The 24770-nt window shown below is 42.2% G+C and overlaps 1 protein-coding gene across 1 annotated transcript in view; it reads left to right on the top strand.

Annotated features, from left to right (window-relative positions):
- Nucleotides 1–7212: 7212 nt before the first annotated feature.
- LOC115082331 (P protein-like) overlaps nucleotides 7213–24770 on the top strand; it is a 109081-nt gene continuing 91523 nt past the window's right edge. The window contains exons 1-3 of the mRNA XM_029586568.1: nucleotides 7213–7514; nucleotides 12231–12326; nucleotides 18695–18883. Coding sequence (XP_029442428.1) covers nucleotides 7246–7514; nucleotides 12231–12326; nucleotides 18695–18883 — 554 coding nt within the window. The 5' untranslated portion in view covers nucleotides 7213–7245. The remainder of the gene's footprint in view (nucleotides 7515–12230; nucleotides 12327–18694; nucleotides 18884–24770) is intronic.

The raw sequence follows: 24770 nt of genomic DNA, 5'->3' as shown, positions 1-24770 counted from the left end.
CATCACAGAAAATAAAAACCTCCTCATTTGTGCTGCAAGCCGAGAAATAAAGGTAAACATTTTTTTTATTAAAAAAAAATTCTTTTATGAAACAGTGTTAGCCTAGCACCTCACATTCTATAGACTGTCAGAATAGCCTAGTCAAGTGTATTTACATTTATTTATTTAAACCATCTCATCTTCCGCCATTTCCATATTCAATGTGGTTTACAGTAAAAATGTATATAATGAAACAAAAATAAGATACGTAAAATGGATTTGAAAACGTTACGCTATGATGTATGAAATCCTTAACATAAAAAAAACTCAGAATTTACAAAGACGCCATAAGACTTGGAGAACACTTGTGCAAATTTCTAAAAAAAATTATAATTTAAATAACTTCTTTAAAAGTGGGAAATTAGTAGTTAACCGGATATCACTGTAAACTGGTGTAAGTAAATTAATAATGTACAATTTTAGGGCATAGATATCACAAGCATATTTCTCTGTATATTTGAGATGGATCATTTAAAACATTCTCTGAAATGTCACATTTTGCACAAGTTGGGAATTTATTTGTATAAATTGAACTATATTGCCCAGAATTTTGGAGCAAAACGTTTGGCATTATAAAGGTGTAATTTATTCACAACCAGAACATTATGCACTTCTCATGGAAACCTGTTTTTTGTGATTACTGATCCTATTGAAACTTGGCAATGCTGTGTTGCATGTGATATTGGAAGCTAAACTCAAGATGGTACAGGGAACATCCAGACGTTTCTGAAATAGCTTGTGATCATCGAAGAGGAAAGGGCTGTTTAATTAATCGTCCTTTCTGTCAGCATCATTGGAACCACGTAAGGAACTATTCTTTCTCGGAAATATTCCGTTGCTGGAGGCTAAGATGCTTTACTGTTTTTTTGCTGCCACTTTTTCCATGCAATTACACGGAGGCAAGAAATTGCAAACAGGTTGAAGTGGCATAAAAATGGCACGGTGCATTTTGTTTGCTTAATGAAGGAGAAGCAGCTGTGATTTCTGCAGTCCATAGAAAGGTAATAGGCAGGTGTCGCTGGTCGTCTGCATTTCCCTGGCAATGAAAAGTCTGCCCCTGCCTGCAAGAGGCACTGGTCACCGTGGAATTGCCATGAGATACCCGGGTCCAAGCAGATTCTCCTCCTCCCGCTCTGAGGCAGCAGCAGCGTCTCAGACTGCATTCTCTCCTCCTTTGACACCCTCAGCCTGACTGGTGCTTTGTAAGCATGGCAGTACGATATCCTGCACAGATAAGAGCAGCGCTTGGGCCCTTGGATGACACATGAAGAACTAGTCTTGAGGTGCTGCTGTTTCTTCCTCTTTCTGTTGGCCCAATCTGTGCAGGAGGGGGAATGGGGAGATTCTAGGTAAAACAGGGGCTTGGGGATGGATGGGTTATGAGAGATGGCAGCTGTGGGGTGATGGGAGGGGATGTAAAAGAGAGGATCAGTATGTGTGTATGTTTTAGCACTTGGGCTGTGAATGAAGGTACTAAGATGAGAGAAAAAGACCAGGGGAGGAGGGGGAGAAAGATTAGGAAGGGGAGCAGAGCTGAAGCCGGGGAAGGGACCCCTCATTGCTCTGGATTCCCCCCAAGATCCCAGAACTCCTCCTCCTCCACGTCTGGATAGGTGGCAAGCTGGGACATTCTAAGCAAGGCATTATGTAAACGTGCAACATATCCTACCCCTACCCCCTGGTGTAATCACCTACATTTCTCTGTCCCCATCCCTCATCTCAAAGAGTGAGTTTTAACCTCACTAAGTGAGAATGAAGGCCAAAGAGCGAGATTTTTCTGGTGGTGTGTCTGTTTTAAATCTGAAAAGATATGAGTAATATATTGTTTTGCAAGCAATACAAAATGATATTTAGCTTTAATTTAATCCTTTAATTACACAGAAAATATCCTACATTCTTTCCTTTTCTCCTCAACAAAATCCTAAATATTCCCCTCCCCCCCCCCGCTTCATCCTAGACTCGTTCCTTCCTTCCACTTCCCCTCAACTCCAGCCAAGGTCCTTTCCTAATAGATTTTACATGAAAAATTACATTCAATGACATCCTGCCTTCTGAGGTAAAAATACCACTTAGAACATGTATACCCTAGAGGAAAGGCGAAATAAGGGAGAGATGATAGAGACATGCACAGCAGGTGGGTATCTTTCAACAGAAAGGAGGCTCTAGGTCATGGGATGAGGGTAAAATTGGGTAGACTCAGGAGTAATCTTAGGAATCGTTTCTTTACAGAGCTTCTTAGTGAAGGTGGTGGAGAAAAGAGCATACCTTTTCAAAAAAGTATTTTTGGAATCAGATTCTTAATGCGTTCTGAGCATATAGCCCTTGTGCATGATATTAAATATGTCTTAAGTTGATTATGAACCGTGTGTATCTTACATATGATTGTGACTGCTGGATTCCATTCAGAGCAATATGTACTGTGTGTTCACTAAGTCTAGCCAGCCCTTGCTCCCAAGGGCTCAACCTGCGGGGAATGAGGGCTGGTATTGGTGAAGGTCCTGTTGGGTCTCCGCACAGGTCAGTTCCACCAGCCAGCAGTGAGGACCTGCAGTGCTCCTCCCTTTAGGTAGTGACAACCTCGCTTCAGTCCAAGGGTCCACCTTTATAACACTTCTCAGCCTTTTTACTGCTGACCGTTAGATGATTGAGGGGTTAAAGGGGCACTTAGAAAAGATAAGGCCATTGCTTAAAGATTAAATGATTTCTTTGCTTCGATGTTTACTGAAGAGGATGTTGGGGAGATACCCGTTCCAGAGAAGGTTTATGGGTAATGATTCAGATGAACTGAACCAAATCACTGTGAACCTAGAAGATGTGGTAGGCCTGATTGAGAAACTGAAGAGTAGTAAATCACCTGGACCGGATGGTATATACCCCAGAGTTCTAAAAGAACTCAAAAATGAAATTTCAGATCTATTAGTTAAAATTTGTAACCTATCTTTAAAATCATCCATTGTACTTGAAGACTGAAGGTGGCTAATATTTAAAACAGGCTCCAGGAGCGATCCAGAAAACTACAGACCAGTTAGCCTGACTTCAGTGCCAGGAAAAATAGTGGAAAGTGTTCTAACTATCAAAATCACAGAACATATAGAAAGACATGTTTTAATGGAACAAAGTCAGCATGGCTTTACCCAAGGCAATTTTTGCCTCACAAATCTGCTTCACTTTTTTGAAGGGATTGGATGTAATGTATTTGGATTTTCAAAAGGCATTTGACAAAGTTCCTCATGAAAGGCTTCTAAGAAAAATAAAAAGTCATGGGATAGGTGGCTATGTCCTTTCATGGATTACAAACTGGTTAAAAGACACAAAACAGTAGGATTAAATGGACAATTTTTTCAGTGGAAAAGGGTATACAGAGGAATGCCTCAAGGATCTGTACTTGGATCCTTGCTTTTCAATATATTTATTATTTATAAATGATCTGGAAAGGAATATAACGAGTGAGGTTTGTCAAATTTGCAGATGACACAAAATTGTTCAGAGTAGTTAAATCACAAGCAGATTGTGATAAATTGCAGGAGGACTTTTGTGAGACTGGAAAATTGGGCATCGAAATGGCAGATGAAATTTAATGTGGATAAGTACAAGGTGATGCATATAGGGAAAAATACAATGTTAGGTTCCATATTAGGAGCTACCGCCCAGGGAAGAGATCTAGACATCATAGTGGATAACACATTGAAATCGTCGGCTCAGTGTGCTGTGTCAGTCAAAAAAGCAAACAGAATGTTGGGAATTATTAGAAAGGGAATGGTGAATAAAACGGAAAATGTCATAATGCCTCTGTATCACTCCATGGGGAGACTGCACTTTGAATACTGTGTACAATTCTGGTTGCCGCATCTCAAGAAAGATATAGTTGCAATGGAGAAGGTACAGAGAAAGGCGACCAAAATGATAAAGGGGATGGAACTGCTCCCTATGAGGAAAGACTAAAGAGGTTAGGGCTGTTTAGCTTGGAGAGGGAGTGTTTAAAATCTTGAGAGGTCTAGAACAGGTAAATGTGAATCGGTTATTTACTCTTTCAGATAATAGAAGGGGCACTCCATGAAGTTGTATCTATTAATTTAATGTTTGGGTACTTGCCAGGTACATATGAATTGGATTGGCCTCTGTTGGAAACAGGATGCTGGGCTTGATGGACCCTTGGTCTGACCCAGTATGGCATGTTCTTATGTTCTTATTCTTTAGTAGTTTGCTTTAGGCAATTATATGGATTTGTGTAATTCATACCAGTCTCTCTTTCCCTGTTTCTTCAAATCCTGGTGGTTGATATATATTTAGATTTTCTCCTTTAAGCTCACCGTGCAGAATGCCAGTCTTTGTCAAGATGTTCTACTTGCAAATTTTTGCTTGTTGCCACAATAAGTAAGATACTTATGGTTGTGTGCTTCACAACTGGTTCAATTGTTTTGTGTGTAGCGTTTGGCTACCAATCTTGCTTTGTGTTTCTGCACATTTTCCTCTCATTATACTTAATTAGGTTTATATGTTGTATCATTATATTTGCAAGTTTGTCAATTAAAGCTTTAAATTAAATAAATAAATAAATAAAAAATTCAGCAGCATCCTCCAGCCTCTTGGCAATTGAGTCAGTGCCCATGTCTTATTTTTATGAAGTGCCTCTTTTTCTTCTTTTGCTGCATTTCTTCTCCATTTTTCTGCCTCAGCAGGAGATAACATTATTAATGTTTCTCCTTTGGCTCTGGTTCTATAGCTACAGCATCTCCTTCTGTCTGATTATCATTGTCATGCTCTTCAGGTTCTGAAACGGTGAAGGAAAAACATCACCAGCATCTACGTCTTCTTCTTGTAGGTCATTATCCCTGAAAGCTGTGTATGTCTCTGCTTGCACTTCAGCATTGTCAGCCTCATGCTCAGGAGTGTTTTCATGCTTTCAGGATAGGGCCATGTGCTACTTGTGGATCTTACTGATTCATCCTTTCTTTTTTATTAAAATATCCCTCATAGCATATTTTTACTTCTTTTGTTTTGAGATCCAGGATTCTATAATCTTTAGTTCCTACTGCATATCCCAGCATGAGTCCCAATTTACTCCTGCATTGTCGTTTATTTCTCTTCTCTTTGGGACTATAGACATGAGCTTTGCAGCCATACACGCTCAGATGAGATAAATTAAGCTTGCACTCGTTCCACAGCTCATAAGTGTTCTGGGAACGCTAGGAGAACGGTCCCATCTTGAGGGGACTGTGTGCCCTTGGGCCTCGGCACGACCACAGAAGACTCCAGGACAGCGGCGGCCTGCCGCACAGGAAGGAAACAAGGAGCAGGCCCTGACAGAAGGAGGTGGCTTCCCTGCCGCATGAAGAGGATCCGGGGCGGCTCCTTGCCTCGAGGGACCGGCAGGGGCGGCACTAGGCCGCAGTACAGGGCCTCAGCGATGGAGGATCCCTGCCACTGAAGACAGCCGACTGGCGCCTTCCCCCGCGAGGAACAACAAAGCCGGGAGCGGCCTCCTGGCCGCCTAGGAAGTTGAAGGTGCGGCGGTCCAGGCCACGGAAACATGGCAGCGGCCTCGGAGCTTCGGCGGTTTACCAGCGCATGGGGGGAAGGCAGCAGCAGTAGAATAGAGGTGAGGGGCCTGCTCACGGGGGAAACTGTGGGAGGAATCATAACAATAAGGTAGTTTGTAGTCAATTTTATAAATAATCATCAGATAAATGTACATCCAACTGTAGGCATCTAGTCATGTTTAGCAAGCTCTAATTCTTTCTTTCTATCTGTCCATTCCATTCAGGGCTATAGATTTTTCATATTTTATGCCTTTTTCTCTTGTAAATTCCTTCATTTCTTTGCTGCAGAATTCCACTCTGTTGTCAGTTCAAAATCTCTTTTCTCTGAAATTTATTTTCAACATAGGCGCAGTAATTTTTAAGCTTTTCAACAACTTCTCTTTTATTTGACATCAGATAAGTGTTAGTGTATTTTTGAATAGCAGTCTATAAAAATAAGAACATTTTATCATCCTTTGTTTTTATTTAGGGGGCCGCAAACATCTGTACAAGCCAGTTCCAGTGTTTTGTTTGCTATCTTTTGTTTGCAGCACAGGATATTAACTTTGTTTTGCTTTTGCTCTTACACAGCATTCACAGGGATGTTCTTATCTTTGCAGTTGCAAAGATCAAGTCCATCTGCAAGTTCTTTTCTTCTTCCTTTCTTTAGGTATTCATAATTAACATACTCCTGCCTCTGTGCCATAAATTTATCCCTCGGTTTCCATGTAAGCAAGCCTTAATTACATTGCACCTGTCTGTAGGCTTCACCAATTCCAGAAGACTTGCACTAGTCCTTTTTTGCTTTTAGCAATATCTCACCATCTCTCTCCACTATATATTCATTGTTCTTGAGATGGATTTCACTGCCTCTTTGCATCACATAAAGACTTAGATAATTCTTATCCAGTTCAGGCATCCAATAAGCATCCATAATAGTTCTAACTTCCTCCTCATTAATCAAGCAAATTATCTGGGTTTATCCTTTTCCCATTTCTTCAACAGACCTGCCATTTGCAAGGGAAATCTCTGCTTTGTAGTTTGTGTATGAGGCATCCGAATCCAAGTAACCTGTTGACAATCCAATAGCATGTATTATAGTAATTTTCAAAGGCTTTTGCAAATTGCTATAATATGAATTGTCAATAGGTATTACTCGTGCTAAGTGCACAATGCAGGTAAATCTGCTTCTGAAAATTGCTATGATAGTATGTTACATTTAAATTTACATTTTCCTTTGAAAATTGCCCTAATACATTTAAAACTTATGAATGCAAGATGAAGTTCGCATCAGCCATTTTGAGGACTATTTCAAAGTTATTTACTGGGATATAGAGCAATTTAATTAGGAAACACGACCTTTAAAAATTGCCCTCCTCTGGCTGGCTGAAAGTGTACCTGATCTGCAAGTACTTGTACAATTTGCAATTACATAGACCATATGAAAATTATCCCCTTCCTGTTCATTAGTGTCTCTAACAAATCTGCTTTCTTCAGCAAAGCATTAATTCCAAACATTTAGATAAGTCTCCAAGGTTTAGTTTTAATGGATGGAGTTTGTCATAAGTTTTCGTATCAATATTGAACAATTTATCTAGTGTCTTATGTCCATTTATCACTTTGTCTGCATATATTTTCTCTTTTGTAGGCAATCTGTGTATAAGGACTGCTCAGTGGCCACAGAAATATGTACTTGGAAAACAACAACGATGGACATCTCCCTAGAAAGCTGCAGATGGAGCTAACCTTGACATCATGTTTGCATCATGCCGCTTTGAATGGAGAAGTGGGTATGGAACCTGTAACCGGTAGCATCAGCGAGCTGAGCCTGTTTCAGGGCTTGCGGGCAACCGGCGTCATGCAAGATGAACAGAAAAAGCCTTCCCAGAGTATGATACAACAGGGTTACTGTGTTATGGTTGGAGAAGATTTCAATTCACTTGCCATGCAAGGGAGGTAAGATCCCGAATAACTAAATCCGGTACCTTTATCCACTGTCAAGTTTATAAATTGCGCTTTATTTAGATGTGTTCTCACTAAACTTTGTGGGCATCTATGCAGGAATAAATGGCTTATTTTTAGAGGTGTTAGCCATGAATATGGGGTTTATTCAAGGGTTTTCAGGTTTGGTAATGCATGCATGCTACCAGCACCCAAAGGGGGAAAGCAGCCCCTTCCTCGCAAGCAGATTTCCTCTCACTTCCCAACAGATAATCCTCCAAGAGGATACCAGCTTTGCCAAGCAAGCTCCACACCATGAACTCAAATCCCATGCCCATCTGAATGTCATAAAACATCCCATGTCTGGGAAACTCTTCTAGGTGCCCCCCTTCTCACTAGGACCCTTCCCCCTTATCCACAGTGCATGTGGCAGGGTCCTGAGGGGCAGGTATGATGCTTCTGCTCTGTTGGTGCTGACATTCAAGATGGTGCTGGGTGATCCAAGGTTCCCTTTGCTCTGCACAAGCAGGGGGTGGGGATGGGATTGTAGGGAATTTAATAAACGCAAGCTGCAGTCTGGACTTCACTGAGGAAGGGGGGGGGGGAGTAGGGACTGCCGGACAGTTACACACAGGAGGAGGGAAAGGGTAAAAGAGTCGCCGAGCCAGTCCGTCCTGTGGTAGAGAGATCCACAGCTGGGGCCCGGCAATGGAAATGGCCCTTTCTCTCACATTATGTAAATGAGCAATTTTTAGGAGAAGGGATGGGTAACATCCCTGTACCTGCTGATCTTGTAATTCTTGATGGGATATGAAAATGTAATGTTGAGGTTAACCATTCTATCTTTTCGTTGTAGAGGGTTTTATGAATTAGCAGTAGAACGTTATGCTGAGTCCTGTATTTAACAGGCAACCAATGAAGGTCCTTTAATATTGGCGTAATATGATCAGATCTTCTAGTTCCTGTGAAAAGTCTAGCCGCTGAGTTCTGTAATAATTGCAATGGTCTTGTAAGCCCAAAAACATCGAATTACAGGAATCCAATTTTGACGAAACAAGTGCTTGTAAAACTGTTCTAAAATCTTTTGGAAATAAAAGAGGCTTCAATCTTTTAAGAACATTCAATTTAAAATACCCATCGTTAATGATTTTTTTAACACACGCTTTCAGTGTGAATTCACAATCTAGGAAGATCCCTAGATCTCGGACCTCCAGGAAAATGGAATAATTTTTAGCAGTTTCCTGAATTTCAAGTTCCTTTGCCTGGCTTAATTTAGGGGAGATATATAAAATTTCTGTCTTTTTTGCATTCAGAGAGATTCATGTAAATATCTTGAAATTTTATCAAAAGAAAGTTTTATTTATTTATTTGAAGCTTTTTTTATACCAGTATTAGTAGTTACATCATACCGGTTTACATCAGAACTGCAGGTAGAAAATACATCAAATGGGTACTGGGGATGGGACTACAGAGAAAAAGGAGAAGTAGCCGAAAACTGGCAAACAAGAGCAGCAAACTGTGAAAGATAACGGGTGAACAGTGTAAAATAACTTTGTACATAGGTTCAGGTTAAGTACTGATGCAGCAAAGGGTCAAAGGTGCAGGGGATCTAATTTGATGGTGAATTTGATGGTGCAAGGCTCAAGTCAAAGGTATGTGGGAAGTGAGTTCCAGCCTTCTCCAGCAATGGAGAAGGCTCAATCCCTTGTGGAGGTGAGGTGTGCCTTCTTGAGGGATGGCACATGGAGGGTTCCTTTATAGGTTGCTCTGGTGGGACGGTTAGAGAGTATGAGGCGGAACGGTTCATCAAGCCAGTTGGAGTTGTGTCTGTAGATGAATTTATGAATAATAGTAAGGGTTTTATAGAGGATGCGTGAGGGGGATCGGGAGCCAATGGAGGTCTTTAAGGATGGGGGTGATATGGTCAGATTTACGGGCATTTGTGATGATCCTCGCTACCACATTCTGGAGTATTTGAAGCGGTTTTATGGTGGAAAAGGAGACCTAGGAGAAGGGAGTTGCAGTAGTCCATTTTAGAAGAGAGGGTGGCCTGAATGACTGTATGGAAATCATGGGTATGAAGTAAGGTTTTAGTTTTTTTTAGGACATTGAGCTTAGAGAAACCTGCCTTGATGATTCTGTTGATGTATTTCTTTAGGTTCAGTTGCTGGTCAATCAGGACACCGAGGTCTCGTACAAAGGGCTGAGTGGAGCTGGAAATAAATTCTCTACTTGCCTCCCCTCACTCACCGGTGACCCTCTCACTTCTTCTCTGCTGCTGGGGGTTGGGGTCTTAAGAACATAAGAAGTTGCCATGCTGGGTCAGACCAAGCCCAGCATCCTGTTTCCAACAGTGGCCAATCCAGGCCAACATTTCCCTCCTCCTCCTGCCACTGGGCGAGACTTTTACTGTCTTGCTGGTGAGGACTGGGGACCCTGCTAGTGCTTCCGGCTTCTGTCACCAAGCGAGAGTTGCTGTCTGACTGGTGGGAGTTGGGTGCCCATCAAAACTTTCTCTTTCCACTACTGTCAGCCTGAACAAAATTTCTCTGGAGGCTGGATGTGGCCCATGGGCCATACTGTGGTGACCCCTGATCTAGGTGATTAGGTTGATACATTTTTAATCTCTGTATTTGTTATTTTATGTTTTATGTTGTTTACTTCCACCCTGGGTCTTTGGGGAGTGGTGGGTTCTGAATGTGAAATAAAATACATACATACTACAGTATTGAGCAGAGTGGGGTCTAGTCGGTGAGATGCTACCAATTTCTTATCACAGAGCACTGACTCTCATTGCCTCTCTCATACATCCCCTCCCTTAAACTCTCACTCACCTCCAAGCAAACCTCTATTACCCCCCCACGCATGCACTCCCGTACATATCTACCTTCATTTACCTACCCCAGCACACCCCACACCTACCTGCCCCACAGGGACAGGGACAACAATTGATGCAGCTTTTCAATTCACTCCCCCCCCCTCTATACACACTCAATACCTCTCCATATGCACAAACACTCACACCTGCACAAACTACACCCTAACATCCTCACACATACACCTATACTCCCCCAAAAGACACTGCTGATAACCCCCACAGAAGCCCCGTCTGTACAATAAAACTCATCCACATCCAACCTCCCACACACATGTACCCACACCTCCACATCTCATCTTGCAACTCCCCCATATTTATACACACACCATACCCCCAAAACAGACTTTATCATAAACACAACACTCCAAAACACATCCCACTTACATAAAACTCTTTCCAACAAATACTCATATACAACTTGTCACTCACCCACCCACACACTGTCTCACAGCCATATCCACTGCATACAATAATACATAGCCATATCTCCTAATATAAAACTTGTACAACTCCCTGCCTTGTACAGACTCAATGTCACACACATTCATTCCCACAGATCCACACCCACAATACAGATCATCCTATCCCCCAAGTTCACACATGCACACTTTGTACTCTGCACACTCATACGCCTCTCTCAAAGGCCTCCCCCATTGTGCATGGACACATACAGAGGTCCCCTTACACAAATCCCCCCCACGCACATACCCACACCCTGCATTCCTCCCAGTATCCCCACTGCAACATCCCAGGCCCCCATTTGCGCCCTTCTACAGATCAATGTTGGAAAGCATTCCCAAAGCCCTGGCCTCTGCAGCCTTTCCTTGATACAATTTGGGGAAGATTTTCAAAGGCTACGCGCGTAACTCGAGAAAATCTGCCCCTGCGCGCCGAGCCTGTTTTGCATAGGCTCGGCGGCGCGTGCAAGCCCCGGAATGCCATATGTCCTGGGGCTTGCAAAAAGGGGCGTTCCAGGGGCGGGATCATGGGCGGGGCACTGGCCTGGGGGCGTGCCAGGGGCGGGACCGAGGCCTCCGGCACAGCCGCCATGCCGAGGGATGGCGTGCAAGTTACGCCTGCCCAGAGGCAGGCGTAACTTTCGAAATAAAGGTCAGGAGGGAGTTTTAGTTAGGGCTGGGGGGCAGGTTAGGGGAAGGGAGGGGAAGGTTGGGGGGGGTGGAGGGAATGGGGCTCCCCTAGGGCTCGGTGTGCACCCCCTTGTGCGCGCCGACCCCGGATTTTATAACATGCGTGCGGCTCCACGCGCATGTTATAAAATCGGGCGTAGATTTGTTCGCGCCGGGTTGCGCGAACAAATCTACGCCCTCGCGCTTTTTTTAAAATCTGGCCCTTTGTATTCAGTAAAGCTGGAGAATATTTTTCTGACGGTTTCCTAAGTTTAAATTTGGGTGAATCAAACTCCCAGAGAATAATCTACAATGCCTATAATGCTTTACAATGAACATCGTTTGTTAAATGAATGTTTATGATTATATCACTTGCAGCACTGACTACTATATTATATTTCATCTCTGTTGAAAGAATATTAATTAAATATGTTGATCTGTCATTTTTATTTAATAGAACTGTGTGTATATATATATATATATTTATTTATTTATTTGCGTTTTTTCTATACCGGCATTCATGGTTAGAAACCACATCAAGCCGGTTTACATGTAACAAGGGGTGAGAACAGAGAACGGAACATAAACAAGTGCAAGGAGATCAAAAGTTACATTACAACAAGGGTCTTAAACTTGGAGGAGAGATAAGAATAAGAGAGCTGAACTGTAATATATATATATATATATATATATATATGTAATAAAAGCCTTTTATTTTATTTTTAGGTGCTTGTATACATTGCCTAAATTGAACAGCAAAAAGTCAGAGGGTAACTGTCTAACAGAGAAGACACCTTTATTGAAGATTTCATCTGAGAATGGGTTGGTGACCTTTAAGCAAAATTCTTAATTTTCTTTACTATGAATAAGTGATAAGAATAATTTGTGACAGAAAAGCAGACAGACTTGCCTTGAAACACCCAAAGGCAGGGAAGGATTTACAATTCTGACACCCAAAGGCTCTTTTGGTGCTTTTACCCTACCACTCTTCTATAAGGGTCTATTACAAGGTCACAGAAAGCTGTTCCTTGTTGAATGAGATTCAGCAGAGCTGGAGGCAGTAAATCTTAAATACATTGAGCTTGGTACTTAATATCAATCTCTCATTCCATCAACATTGCAATGTTTGAAACCTTCAACATACAAATATGTCTGATTTACTGCCCTCCAAGCCTCCTTGAACTAAATATATCACCGCTAATAGAATTCTTCACAACACACTTAAATATAAAAAACCCACAATAGTGTTAGGAGATTTTAATTTACATATGGACGTCCACCCTTTATCAAACACCTGCCGAACTTTAATGGACATAATGACAGCCCTAGGGTTCACCTTAATTAGACAAGCCAACACACAAAGCAGGATACTCCCTCGACCTGACATTCATAAATAGAAGTTTCTTAGAACACATTAAAAAAAATTACTCACAAATTCCATGGTCCGATCATTTTCTAATACAATCCACCATTAAATATGCTAGTCCCCAGGTAAAACATAGAATAGAACCAATAGAATTTAAGTATCGACCACCATATAACACTGAAACATTAGGAAATGAATTAGACGAAAAACTAAAAGAATTTGAGTTTAAGGATTGCCACTCAGCAACAAAAACATGGATAGAAACAATGAATAAACTAGCAGACGAAATTAACCCAATGAAACACACTCTCATCAGAGAACCAAAACAAACAAATCCATGGTACAACCAAAAGATAAAAGAAACCAAGCAAAATCTGAGAAAAAAAGAAAAAGATTGGAAAAAAACACAAAACAAATGAAAACCTAACTAGATACAGAAAACACCTAGCTTACCACAAGCAAATAATCCTTGATGCAAAAAAACAATACTATAGATCAAACATTGAAAAAATTTTCAAATAATCCTAGAACATTATTCACCATAGTCAAAAACCTAACCAGCGATAGAACAGAAGCTCCCACAGACTTACCTGAAAACAAATGTAATGAAATAGCACAGTTCTTCCATGACAAAATTAGAAACCTAAAAACCAAAATTCCAAATACAACAAAACAAGAAATTAAATGCACAAAAGAAACAGTGCACATTGATCCAAATTTGAGGAAACAACAGAACCTGAAGTAGAAGCTATGCTAAAAAAGATAAACCCAGCCCCACATATAATTGACACCCTACCAACAAACGACATAAAAAAATTAGCATAGTCTCCCCCACATTAACAAAGATCATAAACCTATCCTTAGAGGAAGGATCCCTACCAGATAACCTGAAAGGAGCAATAATTAAACCAATAATAAAGAAAAAAAACAGTGACCCACTTGGTAACTACAGACCAGTCTCAAATCTTCCACTAATAGCAAAATTAATAGAAAAAAAGTTCAAAAACAACTAGCTGAGCACCTAGACAACAATAATATACCGTACCCCTCACAGCACGGATTTCGCAAACATTACAGCACAGAGACCTTACTACTCTCATTGACTGACAGCATAATGAGAGGTTTTGACAATGGTAAACATTATATCCTACTAATGCTTGACCTATCTTCTGCCTTTGACACAGTAAATCATGACATACTGCTAAAGAGACTCGACAAAATTGGATTAAAGGGAAAAACTAAAGCCTAGTTCAGATCATATCTAAGTAACAGATATTATGAAGTTCAAATAAAAAACACACTGTCAGAGAAAATAAATCTAGTAACTGGAGTACCACAAGGATCAGCACTTTCTGCCACACTCTTTAATATCTACCTACTTCCACTGTGCCATCTCCTAGCTTGCCTGGGTATCATACACTACATATATGCCGATGATGTTCAAATATTACTACCAATCAAAGACTCACTGGAAAAAACACTAAACCTAGCAATCATGTACCTTGACATCATTAAACAGCTACTAAACCAAATGGAGCTAGTCATTAACATAGAAAAAACTGAATTCCTTCATCTAGAACGAAAAAAACATGACGGTCATCCAATCTCCAATACTGCTAAAAAAAAACTATCATAAAATTGAAATAGCCGAGAAAGTGCGGAACCTCGGTGTAATAATTGACACAGAACTTAGCCTCAAACAACACATATCATTAAAAGTCAAAGAAGGATATGCCAAACTAATGGTCCTCAGGAAACTTAAACTGTTACTAAATCAAACAAATTTCTGAACAGTCCTACAAGCACTAATATTTGCTAGCACTGATTACTGTAATGCTCTGCTATTAGGATTACTATACACGACAATAAGACCACTCCAAATACTGCAAAACTCAGCCGCAAGAATTCTGGCAAAAGAAAAAGAGATCATATCACTGAAACACTAGCTGACTTACACTGGCCGCCAATTGAATACAGGGTAAAATATAAAACTGTTTGTACAATACATAAACTAATCCACAACGAAAAAGCTGAATGGCTAAACACAGCGCTCCGTGTCCATGTCCCACACAGAAACTTGAGATCCGCCAACAAAGCCCTCCTAACCATCCCCTCAGTCAAAACTGCAAAACTAACACAAGTCAGAGAAAGAGCACTATCATTGGCCGGGCTGATACTATGGAACACCCTGCCCATAGAGGTAAGACTACAGAAAGATTTCAAGACCTTCAAAAAGAGCTTAAAGACCTGGCTCTTTAGAGAAGCCTTTTCACAAAGAGAGCGAGAAAGAGAGAAACTCTGAAAGCTGTACACACAAAATCTTCATACAGCATATTATATGTATGTATGTTTCGGTTGGTTTATTGCACCTTTTAACTTGAATGTATAATCTAACAGAGGTTTTATTGTAGTTAAAGGACAGATTAGACAACATTGGCCATTATTATGAAACTATGCTACCAAGCTTAAAAGGCACCTCCATTACCAATAATAGGAGCAGATACACGTACAATTTACTCTATGTGCCTCCATGTAAACAGTTGTGACGGTATATTACTGAACAACGGTATAGAAAAGATTTTAAATAAATAAATATTATATGAGAGAATATTTATAACAGAACAAACACAGAATGAAAAATACAAAAATATCAAAATATTTATTACAATTATTTAAAAGCTTTTATATACCGGTATTCATAGGAACATCATATCGGTTTACAAGGATCTTAACACAATACATGGAACATGGTGCATGGTAACTTGGAAGAAGAGATGTCAACGGAACATGATAATAATAGAGAATATACAGTAATAATACAATAATAATAGAGAAAATACAATATAGAATTATTAGTGTAATTAACATAAGGCAATTGTTACACTCCTGCACTTACCTTTGTGGCACAGAGCCGCCTTCACAGCGATCCTCTCGCGGCAGGGAGTGCTGCCAACGCCCTCTTCAGCCTCGCGGCCCAGAGGTCGCAGCCCCGGACTCGCCTACATGGCAGGGGCCACCCTCAGCTGATTCTCAGAGGCCTGGATGCTGCTGCTATTTTCGGGGCCTGTGCAGAGGCCCAGCTTCTCCCTGCACTGCTCGCGGCGAGGACGCCACTCTCCATGGTCCTGCAAAACTTCCTGTTCCTGTCTTCCTAAAGTGCGGGCCGCGCCTCCTTCACTGATTTAAAGGGCCCACAGCCGGATATGCCCCGGGCCCCAGCTGGATTCCTCCCAGGGCATTTCCTGATCTTCAGCCTTATTTAAGGGCCCAGCTTCCTGTCCTTAGTTGCCTTCGCAAGGAATTAGTTCCTCTCAAAGGCTTCTCATCTTCGCTCCTGCTGGTATTTCCTGTTCTTCGTGGGATCCCTCATTGTTCTTCATGTTCCTGGTCTCTTCTGGATATCCCTAGTCTTCTCCTGATGTTTTGTGGTCTTCCTGATGTTCCTTCCTGATGCCTCGCCTCCGCTTCTGCTTCCTGGACCCATGGTTCCTCATTGCTATCTCTTCTGGCGTGCCATGTCATGTCTCGTCACCTCATGGCATGAGTCTTCTCGTCTGCAGCGCAAGCCTCCGGAGGGTCATCCTCGCCTGAAGCCAAGTCTCATCTTGGTCCCCTGTTTCATGCCTGACGCCAGGTCTCGTCTTGGTCCCTTACCCTGAATCTCGTCTCGGCCCTCAGATGTGCTTGTGGCTGCTCCATCCATGCCTAAGACTCTGACTGAACCTGCTCCATTCCAGCATGGTCCGTGACCAGCCATGGGTGGCTGTATAGGGCGAGTCTCGGTGCAGGCTTCTACTGAATCTTCGCCATGTTCCGGCTTCATCTTCTACGTATTCGTCTTGAGTCTGCTTCGCACTCAAGCATGATCCGTGACCAGTCCCATGGGTCCGCCTTGTGGTGGACTGTGTAGGGCTCGCTGCATCGCAGCCTCAACCCAGTACTTGACTTTGTTCCTGAACCTTGATCCTGAGTCTTCGTGCTCAAGCCTCTCGTCTGAGTCTTCACGTCCCAAGCTTCTCGTCTGTGTCTTCACGTCTCCTTGTCTTGACTCTTCATGTTCCAGAGCCTTCATCTGTCCTGATGATTTCATAGTCAAATTTTCAGGATATTATTATATATTAAACTTGATAGAAGAAAGGCAATCAATCAGTAATCAAAGCATTGTCCACAATGAGGATGCAAAAGATAAGTTTGCATACATTGGAGATCCCAGTACATGCAAATATATCTAATTTATTTCTTGCATATTCATTGTGGATATCCAGAAAATCCTTTAGACAGGGCTGATGCTAGGGTATTAGATGCCCTAGGCAAACTTTACTCACCCCTCCCTATACACAATTAAAAATAATATATTATAATATATTTTACATGAAAAAGGATATTCAAAGTACAGTCTTTTGAGGGAAAAATATCACTTATGATGGCAACATGTATATTATATTTTCATGTACTACTGTGGTGCCAACCAGAAAATTCTGCAAAAAAGACATTGGAACCCATATGGTATTAGGTCTATTGTAAAGTCAGAAGTAAACCAAATAACATTTCCAATACAGTAACTATTCCATACTAAAACATCATTAACCAACAGCACTCAAACAGAAACAACCATACCTATGAAAAAGCAACAGTGCAAATATTACACCAGGCCTTAAAATACTGATACACTTTCTGTTGGGAAAATTGGCTGGTATAGATCCTTACACAGAAACTACATGCTAGCAGAATATCTCACATGCAGAACATAAACAGACCCTCACCAAATACAGTATAGAGACCAAAAATTATAAATAGAAATGTGCAACAAGTCAGACTTTGTATGCGGTGCAACAATGGAAAAATAGAAACATCACCATTCCTAATCATTTACATTTACATTTATTAAAATTTATGAATTTCCTAACACTAAAATAGGTCTAGGTGATATACAATAAAACATGCATAAAATTTAACAATAAAACATAAAAGTATAAAAAATTAAATATACAAAAATTAAAATACAATTGCAATAGGTTAAAAATATACAATAATAATGAATAAAACAACTGAGTAGGGTGATGTAGACTTACAAATAAGCTAATCTAAACAGAAAAGTCTTTAGAAGTCCTCTGAATGTTTTAATCGTCACATTTCCGAAGTTCCATTGGGAAAGAATTCCAAAGAACTGTACCAGCAACAGAGAGAATACTTCAGAGTGACGAGCCACTTTAATAGATACAATTTCTAGTAAGCCCCACTGAGAAAAATGTAAATTTCTGGATGGTTGGTAAAACTTTAAAATGGCATTGGACCATGGACAGGACTGATAATTGATCAACAATAAAATCAAGAAATAAAAAACATCAATTATAATAGTAAAATAATTAAAAGAAATATTTCAAACATTGGAGTTAGTCAAATGCCAAAATTCCTTCCACATGTAGTTAATGACTTATCCAGATAACATTTATCCGGATAAGTGCCACCAATATTCAAAATTCAGTATTTATCCTGATAACTTTTGAGTTATCCAGATAAATGACTTTGACTAACGACCTCTGGGTGTTTTGGGTTAGGCTGAGATCCTGAGTATGCTTTCTCAGTTTCCACAGTTAAACTCTTATAGTGGTTTTTGACTCCCTATTTAACAGATCACAATTTCTAGTAAGTGCAATTTTGATTTTTGTCTTGAGAGAAACGTTTTAGTTATCTGGCTGACATAAGTGCAGAAGCTGTTTCCTTACAAGTACACATATATTTAATCTGACCATATTTGTATTTTATTGTTATGAAATCAGCTTTCATTGATGGTAAAATCTGTAACATGATTTACTTTATATAGGTTAAAATGCATGGCTCTTCCTAAGCCAGATTTCAGCCTGGCTTATGAGTCTTGGGAGAACAGTTCAGCAGAATTTGAACAAAGATGCCAGCTGGAGAGTGAAGTTGACAGTTTTTCTAGATCTACTTCACTGGAAAAATGTGCACTCGTGGATCGTTTTCTTCTAAAATTAAATATTTCAAACCTAAGGTATGATGCTGAAATTGTAAAATTAAATGTTATTCTTCTTTGATCTTAACAGGATTTAATTTGAAAGCTTTAGCTCACATTCTGTGTTTTAGGAAAATAATCTGTACTGTAGAGCTGAATGCAACAATCCAAATTATCATGAATTAGAGTCCTTCAAATATATTGGGAAAAAAAACCAAGGCAATAACTACCTTTGAGCCAGATGTACACAGAATTTTTCTCAGAAACATGAAATATGGAAAACATCTGGTCCTATATGAGATATTGCAATGAAGGATAGCAAGTAGACCAGTTGTAATAACATGATTCTTATTTCTATTTATTGAACTTGATATACTGTCAACCATGATGCATCTCTTGGCAGTGATGAAATGACAACGCCTACAGAAGATATTGCAAAGACAAATAATCATGTCTTTATTAAAATGTCTTGAATACACAGAGCCAAACGTACTAAACCAGAGATGGCCAACTCCGGTCCTCAAGAGCCACAAACAGGCCAGGTTTTCAGGAGATCCACATATTCATATTCATTGTGGATTTCCTGAAACCTGGCCTGTTTGTGGCTCTTGAGGACCGGAGTTGGCCAGCCCTATACTAAACCATAGGAAACTGCAGAGTTTCAAAAAACTGCAGTAGTAAACTATATTAAAATCTTTCTATGACTGTCAAACAGCCCTAAAAGATTTAGACGAATCAATAGTGTTGCGACCTGTGATTCGAAAATCAAAGTCAAACTTGAAAGTAAATTTCTGCATGGTTTATTTGATGAAAATGTCAGATTATCTCCAAATTTGTTGGATAAATCTGGATTCTTTTGGTAAATCTGGGAAAAATGTGTTTTATATTTATCAAAATTCAAAGAGGATCTGCTGATTTGAAGATAATGACTCTTAATCAGTTGCCGAAGAGACCAAAATCTGCAACAGGGTAGAGATCCAGGAAGGTGAGGAAAACCATAAGGAGGCATCTAGAAAAGCTGGAGGAATGGTTTAGGTTCTGGTGATGCTAAAATATGCAGAATTATGCATCGAGGCTGCAAAACTCCAAGGGGGAGAGGTACAGTATAGGGCGTGAAATTTTTCTAAGCAAGGAAGAAGAGTGGTATCTGGGAGTGAATGTATCTGATGATCTTAAGATGGTTGAACAGGTGGATAAGGCGATGGCAAAAACGTCAGGACGGACAGTGGTCGAGAACAGGAAATGACTAGAACAAGGACGAGACAAAGGCACTTGGAGACTTAGACAAGGCACCGACTCTCAGCATGCCCTACACAGCCCCCCACGGGCTGGTTGCGGACCACGCTGTCCCACTGCACTCCCGACACAACCTAAAGAGGCTGGTCACGGACCATGCAGAGAGCAGGACGAGCACAGGACTGAAGCTCAAGGAGAAAAAGGAATCTGGGCAGCGCTTGAAGGAGGATCCAAACCGGAACAGGGCACCGAATCAGATATGGATTCAGGCTTAACTCATGGATGGTCATCTGGAGACTGGATCTGGCAGAAAAAGACAAGGCTGGAGTACCCAGAGCGAGGAACTGGAAAATCGGGAACAACTAGATGTAGGAACCGAAGAGACTGGAACAACTGGAGACAGGAACCAAAGAGAGTGGAACATCTGGACAACAAGACAAATAAGAACACAGGATCTGTCGAGAGACCAGGAACACAGGACGAAGACAAGGGAGTTCCCACGAAGAAGGGAAGACCTTGAACAAGTGAAGTTGGAGCTTGGAAGCCTCCTGGAGAGAAGGGATCCAGGAGCAGGAAGCTCCTTGCAAAGGCCATGAGGAACTGGTGACGAGCCCTGTTATAGGGCTGAAGAGGCAACGATGAATGATGTCATCAGATGGGGCAGCGGGGCTTTTCCTGCCACTGGCCCTTTAAATCTTGGAAAGAGGCACAACCGCACACCTAAGCAGAGGCCGGGACCAAGATGAAGTCGGCAGCAATGGTGGTGTCCCTGAGACAGAGGTGGAGAGAATTGCAGTGGCACTGTTTGCCGCTAAGAGCCGAGGACCCAAGGCAAGGCTGCTGGTCCAGGGCCACAAAGATCCATAGCAGCAGCACCAGCTGCGAAGAGGAAGCATCGCTGGAGGTGGTTCCCCCGCCGTGAGGAAAATGACGGCATTCGCAGCACCCCTCGGCAGTAAGAGGCAGAAATGGCGGCAGCTTGCCTGCCGTGGAGAGAAGAGGAACGGCAGGCAGGCAGGCCTCAACAGCGGCACCCCTGCCACTCTGAAGAGACCACAGGGCTGGGAAAGGTGAGAGGTTGCTCGTGCTTGGGCCCACAAGTAGCTTCGCAACAGCACCCCCCTCCTCAAGCCTCCTTTATTCAGCTTGGAAGGGATGAAGGTATACCATCCATACCATCAGTGGGAGATCGAGGATCCAAAAAACATGAGCTGGAATTCCTTGATATGGGACTAAAGCGATGAAATATTCAAGGCTGCCAACATGGAACATAGGCAAACAAAGTACAGGTGAGGGCAGAAACACATCACTGAAGGTGCAGATTATATGTCATACTAGATTGCAGGACTGTTTCTTTGGGTTCTCACTTGGATATTGACAACCAAGGTCGTAGGAAAGGTATTGTCCATATACAGCATTGGTAACAGCAAATTGATTTGTTGTTAGGGAATCATTTCTTGAATTTTCCAAAGCTGAAGTTATTGTTGGCAAGCCGAGGAATTTGAACTGCAGAATTGAAACTGGGTTGAAGGATCCTAGGAAAGGCTGGCACTGCGATGATTCTTCTGTGGATGTAGCTGCAGACAAGGAGTCCAGATGACAAGCCAGGAAGTACCAGTAATAACCTTGGCATTTTCTGAAGACTGGGAACATTCCAAGGATTATCCAAGTCCTGGTTGAGCATGGAGTGGCTATATAGCATTTGACACTAGCTGCTGGTTCAAGAGCCAGGCGTAAGGGGTTCCCAGCCACGGGAACCCCTTACGCCCTTACAGCTCCTGAATGATAAAATGTTAGAACAAGTATGAACTCCTTTGCTTGTGGTATTCCGATGGCTGTAGGCTGAACAACAATAAGGCAAACTCAAGGCTCTTCTAAAGACCAGACAGCAACCCATGATAGTCTCCAAGCCGACACTGGCAGCTTATATTCAAGTGTTGCAAAAAGAAGTGTTGAAATGCAGGAACTGCTGGGAGATGGCAACTGATCTTCGGAGTGAGAGATAGAATAATGCCTTGCAGGAGTTTGGGTAGGCGAACTCTTAGTTTACGCCTTCTAAACACAGGAGTTCCTCTTCCACTAAGAAGAAGAGACCAGGGAACATCCAGGGGTTCACCACAAGCCCATGTTCACCCAGAAGATGAGGATGAAGGCACAACTGAAGAATTGAGCGCTTGCACAGTGCAGGGAGGTAGTGCAGCGTTCTGAGGGATGGAAGCTGATTGGAAAAGCCATGTACAGGGAAAGGAAGAACAAGCTGGTAGCTCAAGACCTGATTAGAAGCAGCACCATCCAGGAACCAATTTGAAGATCTTGGATGAAGATTAATGCGAGCGTCTCCTGCAGGAGTTTAGAGCAAAGATCCTGGAATGACTGTAGAAATTGGAGACCACTGACTGCAGTGCGCCCTGTAGGTCGATGAAGCTTGAGGACAAGAAACCTGGAGATCTCAACTGCAAAGTGAGCTACAACCTGGGTGCAGGCACCTCCTGCAGGTCATTGAAAAAACAAACCCATGGGAAAAAATGCAGACATCTCCGGCAAAACTGGAAAAGACAAAGACGAAGGAACCAAAAGCTTAAGCAGCTGTGGAAGCAATTAAACATGGGGGCAGGTGCCTCCTGCCGGTCGCTGAAAAAATAAACCTGGACAAAATACAGATGCTTCCCGGAAGAAGTAGTTGGCAGTCCCAAACAGATGCAGGCACCTCCTGCGGGTCGTAGGTAGCAAGGGAACCAACCCCAAGGCATTGGATACATGAAGGAACTATGCAGTCTGAGTGCAGGCGCCTCCTGCAGTTCATAGAAACCCAGGAGCGAAGTACAGGGATCAACGTTTGGAAAAACAAAATCCTGAACAATGGCTGACGCCTCCAGTGGGTCAAGGGATACACACAAAAATTCCACAGAAAAAAATAAATAGAAGTCTTGTCAAAAATTCTGAAAGTCCAAAATATGGGCCCGCCACAGGAAAATGCTCACTGAGCACATGGCCTTCGCAACCTGTTGCGAGCATGGGAGAGCGGTCGCTTATTCAGGAGAGTATGTGCCCTTGGACCATAGCATGACCCCAGAGCAGTCTCCGGAGAAGCGCTGAGGCAGGCGAGACGTATCCAAGCATGGGCGGACAGGCTGAAGACTCTGAGCTCTCAGGCCTCTGCCAAACCTGAACGCACCAGCAAGGCAATGCTGGTCTCTGGGGTATCCCTCTGGCCACTCGATAGCCCTTTCAGACCTGCTGCATGGGAATGGCAGGTGCATCAGGACAGACAGAGGACAAGATGAAGGCACTTGGAGACTTGGACGAGACGAAGGCACTTGAAGACTTGGACGAGATGAAGGCACTTGGAGACTCAGACAGGCGCTGACCCTCAGCATGCCCCACACAGCCCCCCAAGGGCTGGTTGTGGACCACGCTGTCACACTGTGTGCCCTGTATAACCTAAAGAGGCTGGCCGCAGACCACACGGAGAGCGGGACAAGCACAGGACTGAAGCTCAGGGAGAAAGAGGAATCCGGGCAGCACTTGAAGGAGGATCCAAACCAGAACAGGGCTCCTATGACTGGGAACAAGACACTAGATCAGATATGGATTCAGGCTTAACTCAGGATGGTCATCTGGAGACTGGATCTGGCAGGAAAAGGCAAGGCTGGAACACTTTGAACCAGGAATTGGAGAATCAGGAACAACTAGATGCAGGAACCGAAGAGACTGAAACAACTGGCGACCGGGACCGAAGAGACTGGAACAACTGGAGACAGGACCCGAAGAGATGGGAACATCTGGACAACAAAACAAACAAGAACACAGGATCTGTCGAGATCAGGAACACAGGATGAAGACAAGGGAGCTCCCACGAAGAACAGAAGACCTTGAAGAAGCGAAGATGGACTTCGGAAGCCTCCTGGAGAGAAGAGATGGGATGAGGAATCCAGGAGCAGGCAGCTCCTTGCGAAGGCCTTGAGGAACTGGCGAAGAGCCCTTTTATAGGGCTGAAGAGGCAACGATGAATGATGTCATCAGAAGGGGCTGCCACTGGCCCTTTAAATCTGCCGCGAAGGGAACGGCGGCGTTGGCGGCACCCCTGCCACGGTGAGAGGTAGCAATGGCAGCAGTTTGCCCGCCACGGAGAGAAGAGGAACGGCAGGCCCCCAGGGCGGCACCCCCCCGCCGCTCTGAAGAGACCGCAGGGTTGGGAAAGGTGCTCACGATTGCGCCCACGAGCAGCATCGCAACAAGAATGAGGCAATAGACTACAGAATCCCACCAGCAACTTCATATTTTGAAGAACGCCACTAATGCTTCTGCTTTAGAAATGAATTTGCAGGGCTGCTGTTTTTTTTTGAAATTTAAAGTTTATTGAAAATTATTACCATTACACAAATAATATGTAATATTCTTATCACATGCCTTTTACATATCAGACAAGCGGAAAACACAGAAAAAGCAAATGCTAAACAGCTGTAAGAATAATAATGTCTCCTACCAGTTGTACAAGAACATGCGAATTCTAGTATTAATAGAAAATCATAATCTACTAGCTAACCATGCTGAGACTGCTGTTTTAAACTAGAAAGTAGGCATTTCTACCCTTGAAAATATGTCACCTTAATATAAACTGATGTAAAATAGAAGTAATTTATATAATTTGTCTCTGTAAAGTATTGCTTTGAAGTAAGCACTTCTTAGT

This window comes from Rhinatrema bivittatum, unplaced genomic scaffold (assembly GCF_901001135.1).
Source record: "Rhinatrema bivittatum unplaced genomic scaffold, aRhiBiv1.1, whole genome shotgun sequence".
Taxonomy (NCBI): Eukaryota; Metazoa; Chordata; class Amphibia; order Gymnophiona; family Rhinatrematidae; genus Rhinatrema; species Rhinatrema bivittatum.
This window is presented reverse-complemented; position numbering and strand designations above follow the sequence as displayed.